This window comes from Belonocnema kinseyi, chromosome 2 (genome assembly GCF_010883055.1).
Source record: "Belonocnema kinseyi isolate 2016_QV_RU_SX_M_011 chromosome 2, B_treatae_v1, whole genome shotgun sequence".
Taxonomy (NCBI): domain Eukaryota; kingdom Metazoa; phylum Arthropoda; class Insecta; order Hymenoptera; family Cynipidae; genus Belonocnema; species Belonocnema kinseyi.
In genome coordinates, this window is record NC_046658.1 from 63,991,827 (window position 1) to 64,002,925 (window position 11,099).

Sequence of the window (11,099 nt, forward strand, 5' to 3'; positions counted from 1 at the left end):
TGTTAGCATGCGACCAAATCACTCAGAAATGGTTCACGCAACCCTGACTTCTTACTTTCGGATTTCTCCGTTTTATGTTGAAGGCTACTGCAAGCCATGACCGACACTGTACTTTTATCGCGAGTTGAGTGTAATATAAGAACTACATGAAATGTTATAATTTTTTGGTTGACCATAAATCGAACGTTTATGAAGGTAAAAGAACCGAAGGCTAGAGAAGGACATATTTATTAAATACATGAAGACAATTAATATATATTTGAAAGTAAACGAACAAAAAAACATAATCTTGTAAAAGATAAATTTTGCAACAAAATTGCGCAAGAAGGCTTAAAAATAAGTATGTTCTTTAAAAACTATCTCTTAAAAAGAAATGCCAAAGAAATTCAATTTGTGTAACGCAATTTTACAAAAAGAGTTAAAATAAGAGAAATATGTTTTCAAATAACATTGTAAAACGACTCATTAGAGACAGGTATATGAAAACCCGAAAAAGAGGAAACTTTTAGGCCTTTTCTTTACGAAAATTTTAATGAGAAACTATACTCGAACTCCAAAAATACGAGCTCCAAATATACGAGCGTGCCAACTCCAAAGGAGCAAGCACAATTTTCCCTACTCTATCCCTGCCCGATTTGAGAGTCAGTCGTGTGCAAGTCTTTGCCCTGAATTCTGCGTGTGCGTGAGCCCTCGAAATCTAAACATCGCAGAAGTGGTAGCCCCTTTCACGGTCGTATTTTCGGAGTTTTCGATTCCCGAACTTCTCTATCTTTGGAATTCGAGTGTAATAGGGAATATCTATATGTTATGCTGATATTAATTAAAAAGTCGAGTTTAATATAAAGTTCATTATTAATGAATAATTCACATTGTTTCTTCAATAATTCTGAAAAGCGATTGTATATTTAAAAAATAAATTAACTTTAATTATTATCTTAATCCAAAAATATTTCGAATTTAACTGTTAATCGCAGTTTAAAATAGGTGTTGACTTTATAATGAAGAAAGCTTCAATTTCAATCTATATAATAAAAACTTATATTTTCTTTTTTCCCCTGGTATCCAGTGTCGACACATTTTAGACCCTGTTAGTATAAAAAAGGCGGATAAATAATTAAAAAATTAGAGCGAGGCCGTTTTATATTATTTTCTCCCTCTTTTTTTAGTTATATATCTATCTCTAATGAGCCGTGTTATTTGAAAAAATATTTATATTTTTAATTATGTTATACGAATTTACTTTCTTGAGCATTTGTTTTTAAAAACGGCATTTGAATAATATACTTTTTTATCCTTCTTATGCAATTTTGTCACACAATTTGATTGATCTGAGTTTACGTTAAAAAAAATATATGCTTTTAAGTTTTATATCGATTCCCATTCCGTCTGGAGATGGATATTTCAGACAGAAATCAATGGTCACGTGTGGATTCTCATGTATTTTAAAATATGTGGGTATTTTCAGCAAAGTCTCTCACACAACTCAAAAATCATTTCGTTTTTTTATATTAATAATGAAACTCATAATTTTGTAATACCTTTTTATTAAATTTGTATTTGAAAAATCATACTTAACAGCGAAATTCCCAGATAGCCTCAATAACGCAACTCATTTCTCTTCACATTAGAAGTACACATTGGTTCACTTGATTCTGAAGAAGGATAAGTAGGTTGGCATGCATTTTTGCAATTTCGAACATTGCCTTTTGGACAAGTTTCTGATTCGTCAGAGAGTTGACAAGGTGGGACATATCCAAGCTTTGGATTCACCTCGAAAATATACTGCATCTCAAAAGGCACATCATTTTGAACTATAAGACACTTTTCTTGTATCAGGTAACAGAAAGAAAGGGCCAGGACAGGATTGCCGGAATATGATAGGTGATGAGGTAATGGAAGGTGGCCTGAGATTTCAATGTGGGTATATTTCAACGGTGAGCAGCTGCAAGCTCCGTGCTATAACCGAGAGACAATGTTTGGATGTAAAAAAAGTAATAAAGTGGAAGAATGTGAGTTGTATAATTTGAATGCTTTAATCTATTCCCGCTATCTTAATCCTATTCCATTCATAAAAATGCATACGCACTATTTCTGCAAAAATGACATGACTAGAACAAATATTTGAACTCATAAATGCGAAAAGAATTCTACTATCCTTTATGTCTATTTGTCCTGCTCTTAATTTCAAACAAAGATGATTTTAAATTGAAAAAAAAACTGGTACTTGAAATATTCTATAAGCATTGCAGATAGAAAATAAGAAGGAGATAAGGGATAGGTTCTATGAAGAGAGGAAAAATCGCTGGGATGTAAAAAATTCTTAGTATATTTTTTTCATTATGAGCAAATTGGGATCTTAACCTATCTATTTTCTAAATAGAAAACAATAGTATAAATTTTAAATATATTTAAGTTTTTAAGGCCTTAACAATAATTCCGTATATCTTGATTCTGGTAATATATGCATGGTACAAAACAGTTAAAAAGCTATACAGTACATAATTAGGTTAACACATTGGTGATGGTTTGACTGAAAGGTCAAGGGAAATTGTTATTGTTTCATGTTATTCTTCACTTTTCCGGGGACTTGGAATCTGCATCGTTAGCCCATTGTTTTTCCAAATCACGCATTAGAAATTGTTTAGCTAGACCTAAAATTGGGGCCCCAGTTGGATTCTCTGGAAGGTCTCCAGCACTACCTGCTATGTCCAGATGGGCGTACGGCAAAGGTTTGTTCGACTCTCGACCATGCTATAAATAAAAATTTATACAATCATGAAATATTGCAAAAAATATGGTTGTAATTGCGAAAAGTTTACTCAAGAATATTACATTTATACTTGGCCAAGGGATTCCTTTTGCACTCCAGTTTAAAGTTTCGAAAGGATTTTTACGCAGTTCAATGTAAATTAAGTTTTTTACATTTTTTAAAATCTTAAACATTTTTTTTTAATATTGGGCTAAGAAACAAATCTTGTACTTGAGAATTGTGGATCTCATTGAAAGTCATATTTTTTGTATTTACCGTTTTTTTAATTATTATTTTTCGAACAAAAAATATATGTTTAGATTTTTTGTTACATAGACTATCAAAAAATCTGACAATAGAGTTCAATAACAATTAAAAAAATACACTTCCTCCACCATTCCCAACGAACCCCTTTACCAACATAAAAAAGCCACGCATACTAGTAACAGACATTCAAATGAGGAACCATAAAAAGGTGGGAGAGGTTAGTTAAAGTGATCAAAGTCCACGTCCCTCATTTAGAATGCCGAACTCTACTGAACAAATTTTTTTCAGCTGGAAAGGGGGTTCTTTATATGAAATAAGAGGAAGAACGCGTAAAATTCCTCTAATCCTTCAGAATAGATTTAAATCACTTTTTCGTCTCTTCTGAAGATACATCCATTAAAATGATATGATATGTGACCAAGCCCAATACATATTTAAATCAAAATCAAAACATATATTCTGTCTATTTCCATGACAATTTTTAATTTTAAGAAAAAAGTATTTAAGCAAAAAACGTGTACTTTGATGATATACACAAGTTAAATGTACAATATTTTAATTTCTGATCGATATTTTTCGAGATTAAAAAAAAACAATTGAAGCAAAAAGTACCCAATTTTATTGTCACATTTTTATATTAAACTGCTTTAAAAATTCTTGTGGAACTTCTAACTGGGATGGAAAAGGTACCCCTAAGCCAAATATCCAGGCAATATTCTTGGCTGAAATTTTCGGGAGTAACACAATATATATATATATTTACTTATTAAAATAATAAAAACTGTAAAACAAGCCTTTCTCTTTCCTTCACTTATGGTAGAACCAAAATTTAAAAAGAATTTAATAATGAGAAATGTATGAAGCCTAATAAGACCCTAATTATTATAAAAAATATAGTGACAACTGCATAAAACGAAAGATTAACTATTTATTTTGTTGATGCAAATAGAAATTTACTACATGAAGAACTGTATAAAAAATGTTGAAAATAAAAATAAAATGTGAGAAAATTAATCACAGAATTAATTTTAAACCACAAATGAATCAATAAATATAATTATACTAATAAAGTCTCTAAAACAGTTTAAAAAATTTTTAATGGTCACAAAAATTTAATATTTTTAAAAGCAGATAAAGGTAATATTTCAGTAGCAACTAATAGGGATGATTATAATAACACAGTTCAAAATCCTTTACAAAACATTTATAACCAGTGTTGAAGCCGAAATCACTAAATAGCCTTCCAATCTTTGTGAAAATTTATGAACCGAAATAGTCTTAAATATATCCTTCGAAGTCTGTATTAAAATATAAATTTCGAAATGCAGGCATAACACTTTTGCTGTCTTTCAAGGCTACCGAACCTTTCTTTACCTTCGAAAATTTGAGAATTTAGGATTATCGCAAACATCTGTAATCTAAGCTGTATAACGATTTATATTTACTTTTTGTTCAACCTAGCCTTCGCTGCCACTTAAAATTGTATAGCCCTCAACCGATCCTTACTAAATCTTCGCTGATTCACACTTCCTACCTGAAACAACTGCATTTTCCAACACCCCCTTCCTCTTACTTAGTACATCTCCCTGCCCATCGTACCATCTACCTCTAGTCCCTTAGGCAGTCCAATTTTGGAAATCATAACGACAACATCGATAGAAAAATTGTAGTCACTCGCGAAATCTAATTGTTACACCAGTCAAGAAGTCTAATAAATCTTGTTCTTTATATGTGAACCTCGCTCTTCTTTTTTCATAAATTAATAGATCCTTGTTCAAAAACTCAAGGAGTAATCATAAACGCAATAAGGTAACTATTTGAGAAATTAATGGTCCGCAACGTCAACATGGTCCTTCGAGAACGGATATCAGTTTAACGAAAGGATTTACATCCAGCTTCTAACGGCGAACTTGTAGATATTTCACAAGGGAAATATCTAAACAAACCGAACGCGAGTGGTTAAACTACAAAAACATAAACTTGTGCTGTGAGTGATGAATCATCAAACTCTACATACATAAAGTAAACGAGGACATTCTAGAGAATCTCCAAAAAACGGAATTCGGACGAAGCCGTTGGAAATCTATAATAGTAAGCAGAATCAACGAAAACGTAAGTCTATCTGTCATGTCAAAAATTGAATCGTCTATCCTTTTTTAATACCTTCCATTCTTTATTATTCGTATTTAAATTCTTCTATCTCAGTTGCTAAATATAACTCTAGTCTCGTAAAATGGATCCACAAGACGAGGCCCTACTCAAAAAGCTCGTCCGATCACGTGCTCCGTTAAAAGGAAAAATAACAGGCTTAAAAAATTATTTGAATCGACCTCTTACAGAGCAAATTAGGGGCGAACTAATCGAGAAATGCGAAAGTCTTAAGGGAATACGCGATAAATTTGATGGGATTCAATCACAAATAGAAGCTTTAGTCACTGATGAAGATTTTGAGAGGAAACAACTCGAGAGAGAAAGCTTTGACGAAGAACTTTGTTTTGCAGTAGCGAAGGCGAAGGTATATATTAACAATGATCAAACTGCTCTTTTGTCCGTTCAATCCGCAAACTTATTGAACACATCGAATCATTCTAATCGAAGCAGTCCAAATATTCAGAATTCGAATCCTCAAGATAATTTAGAGACTAACGATGCTCAGTCAGCTCTTTCGTTAATCCAACTCCAAAATTCTAATAGCGCAACGTCTCCTCCTACTTCGGGGAGTTTAGATTTTTCGATTCATTCTGTCCCAAGTAATTCGAACAATCAAAGTAATAATACTCAAATCAATTCAGCATCCGGAATTCAATCAAACGCGAACGCAAATCATTTACCCGCACAATCATCCCTTTTAGATGTGAATATGATAAATATCGGAAGCGAATCAAATTACCGAATACCACGAGCAGACTTGCCTAAATTTGAAGGGTCATACGAAAAGTGGCCGGGATTTAGCGACACCTTTAAATCTGCTATACATAATAGCAACAAATTCTCTGAATCCGAAAAGCTAATGAATCTGCGATCGTGCCTGCAGGGTAAGGCAGCAGAAAAAATTGAATCTCTAGAAACTACCGCGGCAAATTACCAAGTAGCTTGATACATCATAGAAAAATACTATGATGATCACGTCGCGATAATAGAAAACCGAATACGTGCTCTTTTTGAATTATCGTCCTGTCAAAATGCGTCGCGAATAAAATGGAAGGAAGAAACTCAAGGTAATTCCTCTCCAAAAATGAGCGAATTATTAGATTTTCTGCACTCTCGTAGAAAAATACTTGAAACATATAAACCGAACAAAAGCGAAAAAACGGATCAGCATGACAAGAATAAGAATCGACGAACGCACGCGAATAACGAAAATCACAACTCTCATTCATATGCAACTCAATATAAGGCTTTGTGCCATTTATGCAAAGGTTCTCATTATACTCAATATTGCGAGAAATTAGTGAACTCGAGCGTCTCCGAGCGAATAAGCATTATTAAAAAAGCAAATTTGTGTTTCAACTTTCTTAAACCGAACCATCGCGTTGAAGATTGCAAATCAGATCACTGTAAAAATTGTAGCAAAAAACATCACACAATCTTACATCTTGAAACCGACCAAATATATAAAAACTCTAAAGCGAATTTCATGAACACAAGCAGCAAGCCTTCTCAATCGACACACTTGAAGACATTTTATTCAAAAAACGCACAAGGCGAAAGTCTTTTGACAACCGCGGTCGTTGAGATAATGGATCGGGACGGAACTTATAGTGAATGTAAATTTCTTCTTGATTCTTGCTCTCAGCCACATCTCTTGACGACATAAATGGTATCAAAACTAGAGCTTCCCAGGCAGAATATTAACGTTCCTCTAGGTGCCGTGAACTCACTATCATTATGCATCAAACAAATGACAAGAACGAAAGTCAAATCGCGCTTAAATAATTTCTCTTTAAATCTCGAATTCTTGATAGTGGATGAAATTAATGAATTACTACCTTCAAGACCGTTAGATAAACTGGATTTCAATATTCCGAACAATATAAAACTAGCCGATCCATCTTTCAATAGACCTGGTCCAGTGGACGGTATCATTGGGGCTGAATTCTTTCTTCAACTCTTGAAGCAAGGGCAAATCAAGATTCCCGGCCAGAATATCGTTTTACAAAATACCGTTTTTGAATGGATTATAGCTGGCAACACGCTTGTCGGAAGCCCAATAAGACAAACATCTTGTCATCTTATCACAATGTCGTTAAACAGTCAATTAGAAAAGTTTTGGACAGTAGAAAATTGTCCGGAAAAGAAAATTTTATCGGTAGAAGAAAACGAATGCGAAACACATTATGAGAAGCACACTACTCGAGACGTAGTGAGCGGAAGGTACTGTGTCAGGCTTCCCTTTAGAGAAAATGTAGCGCGAGATAGGAGAGTCGTACTCAAATGCGCTGAAACGATTATATTCCCTTGAACAAACCTTTATCAAAAAACCAGAAATTAAAAATCTTTACATTGAAAACTTTAGAATCTACCATACCAATGGTTACATGTCAGAAGTGAGGGCATATTCAAAAAAGGAAGGCTATTATTTACCCCACCATGCGGTCATAAAAAACAATAGCATGACAACACAGTTACGCGTAGTGTTTGATGGCTCAGCAAAAACACCTACAGGCCTATCTTTGAACGACGTGCTGATGGTAGGTCCTACCATTCAAGATAATCTTTTCACTCTATTAGTGCGTTTCCGATCACACCCCTTTGTCCTTACAGCTGATATAGAAAAAATGTACTTGCAAACAACAGTCCATCCCGACGACCGTAAGTATCAAAGGATTCTGTGGCGGGAAGATGCGTCCGATCAAATAAAGACTTACAAGTTAAACACCGCGACTTTTGGCACTTCGGCCGCTCCCTTTTTAGCGATTCGATCATTGCATCAGCTAGCGGACGACGAAGCTAACACTTTTCCTAAAGCTGCTAAAGTTTTAAAAAACGACTTCTACGTCGACGACATGCTCACTGGAGCGTCGACTATCAAAGAGGCAGAACAGTTGCGCAACGAGTTAATCGAAATCACGCGTAAAGGTGGCCTAAACTTGAGAAAATGGGCCTCAAATGATTCAAGTTTAATTAAGCCACTATTAAATTGTTCAGATGAACCGTTTTTTCAACTGAATTTAGACATCACTGCAAAAACTCTAGGCATTCATTGGAATGCAAAACGAGATTCAATAATTTTCACCGTAAATCAGAATAACGAAGAAAAAAAGGCATCAACGAAACGAGAAATTCTCTCTCAAATTGCGCAATTATTTGATCCTCTTGGCCTTCTAGGTCCCGTTATAGTATATGGAAAATCTTGATGCAAAAAATGTGGCTTATTAATTTAGGATGGGACGCACCGGTTCCACGCGAAATTCATAATGCGTGGCAAAAATATTATGAGCAGCTACCACTCCTATCAAATTTACAATTCAAACGAAAAATACTCGCGGAAGATTATTCCACTCTTCAATTGCACGGTTTTAGTGACTCTAGCGAAAAGGCGTACGGGGCTGCTATTTACGTTAGATCAACTTCCAATCAGGGAAGACACGAGACGTATTTAATTTGTTCGAAATCGAGAGTCGCTCCTATCAAATCGTTATCTTTACCGCGACTAGAGCTGCCTGCAGCTCTTCTACTAGCTCAATTATATGAAGCGACGGCTCAAGCCTTGCGACATTTAACCTTTGAAAGGGTTTTTTTTTTGGTCCGATTCCACAATAACGTTACACTGGATTAACACTTCGCTTAACTTACTCCCGACCTTTGAAAGAAACCGCATTTCTAACATCACAGCAATAACTAGTTCTATAGAAAATAACGAATGGAGACACGTTCGGTCAAATAGTAACCCGGCTGACCTCATTTCGCGAGGTCTTATGCCTAGAGAATTAATTGATTCTCAATTGTGGCTGAATGGACCAACCTGGATGAACAAAAAAGACCTTTGGCCAGAATCAGTCCTAAAATTCTCCGAAAATTCGGATTCAACGAAACAAGTCGCGTCCCTCTCAGTTAATCAAATTAAAAATTTAGACTCAAGTGCTGAACCATGCATGGAAAGGCTCACTGTAAAAATCTTAGAGCACTTTTCTTCTTCTAACGAGCTAAAACGATTTATTGCATGCTGTAAACGAGTCACCCATAACGCGAAGAGTGAAATTAAATTAACAGGAGAGTTAACGATTAAACAATTAAAAAGCGCTACTATTACCATGATTAGATTGATCCAAGAAAAATGGTTTCCCGACGAACTAAAATCTTTGAAATCTAAGGGTCATTTGAATGGAAATCTCAACAATCTAGCTCCTTTTATTGATTCTGACGGAATTATGCGAGTAGAAGGTAGCCTCGACAAATCCAATCTCTCTTTTTCACAAAATCATCCAGCGCTATTACCAGACCATTATTTTACTGACGTTTTAATTCGAGAAGAACACATAAAATCTATGCACGGTGGGATACAAACTACCCTTAATATCCTACATCAAAACTTTTGGGTTACAAACGGACGAAATACAGTCAAACGAGTAATACATAAATGCGTTACCTGCGCTCGGATTAACCCATCTATTCCCCAATATGTCATGGGAGATCTTCCAAACAGTCGTCTCTCTCTCGAACGTCCCTTTCTAGTTTGTGGTATAGATTATTGCGGTCCGTTTTATATTAAAGAAAGGCGGCACAGAAATCGGAACAAAATTAAGACCTTCGCAGCTACTTTCGTTTGCTTCGCTACTAAGGCCGTTCATATCGAACTCGTTAGTGATCTCAGTACCGAAGCCTTTATGGCCGCCCTGCGACGATTTTTTAGTAGACGTGGTCTAAGTTCAGACCTTTATTCAGATAATGCCACAAATTTTGTTGGCGCCAAAAATGAAATTGTGGACATCCAAAATCTCTTATCTTCTCATGAGCACAACAAATCGGTAGAGAGAACACTAACAAATGACAATATCGCGTGGCACGTGATCCCACCTCGGTCTCCACATTTTGGCGGGCTTTGGGAGGCCGCGGTGAGAGCATTTAAACATCATCTTCTGAGAGTCGTGGGCAACACTCCATTAACCAATGGAGATTTACTCACTCTGACCACTGAGATAGAGGCAATCTTAAATTCGAGACCTCTAACTCCCATTTCCTCAGATCGCAATGACCTATTCCGACAGCACGTTTATCATCATGGCAACGAGTTCAGCAGATGCGACAACATTTTTGGTCGCGTTGGTATAAAGACTACCTTCACCAACAGAACGTGAAGAAGAAATGGCATACCGGTAATGTCACCAATGTAAAAATTGGCGATCTTGTCACATTAAGAGACGATAATTTGCCTCCGATTCAATGGACCCTCGGCAGAATTGTAGCAGTCCATACAGGTAGCGACAAGATTATTCGAGTAGTCACCGTAAAAACACACAAGGGAGAATACAAACGAAGTGTGAAAAAGATTTCTCCTGTTCCAATATAAATCAGCAATAACTTCTAGATCTACTCCAACCTTATACTTTCGAACTACCAAACCGTATTATTATCCGAATTTTGCATCTTGCGTAATTTTCTTTTATTTTATTCATATGAATCACTTATACTTTATGTTTCTTCCAACAGAAAAATTAACGCTTCTCTACACATAATTATGAAATATAATTTATTATCATATCATTTATCGAACATTTCAATCGACTTATGCCTTATGATCGTTTCTGTTATTGTAATATGTGTTTCCATAGTTCTCTTGTTGAACTGGACCGTTCAAGGGGGCCGGCATGTTGAAGCCGTAATCACTAAATAGCCTTCAAATCTTTGTGAAAATTTATTAACCGAAATAGTCTTAAATATATCCTTCGAAGTTTGTATTAAAATCTAAATTTCTAAATGCAGGCATAACACTTTTGCTGTCTTTCAAGGCTACCGAAACTTTCTTTACCTTCGAAAATTGGAGAATTTAGGATTATCCCAAACATCTGTAGTCTAAGCTGTATAACGATTTATATTTACTTTTTGTTCAACCTAGCCTTCGTTGCCACTTAAAATTGTATAG

At 35.2% G+C, this 11,099-nt stretch overlaps 1 protein-coding gene across 3 annotated transcripts in view; it reads right to left on the bottom strand.

Moving 5' to 3' along the window:
* Window positions 1-1,567: 1,567 nt before the first annotated feature.
* The window catches only part of LOC117167932 (putative aminopeptidase W07G4.4), a 75,753-nt gene continuing 66,221 nt past the window's right edge, over window positions 1,568-11,099 (bottom strand). For 2 of the 3 annotated variants that reach the window (XM_033353180.1, XM_033353181.1), the window contains exon 9: window positions 1,568-1,956. In XM_033353180.1, the coding sequence (XP_033209071.1) occupies window positions 1,597-1,956 (360 nt within the window). In that variant the 3' untranslated portion in view covers window positions 1,568-1,596. Of the gene's footprint in view, window positions 1,957-2,387; window positions 2,752-11,099 lie in introns of those variants that run through there. The other variant, XM_033353182.1, reaches the window with a different exon arrangement.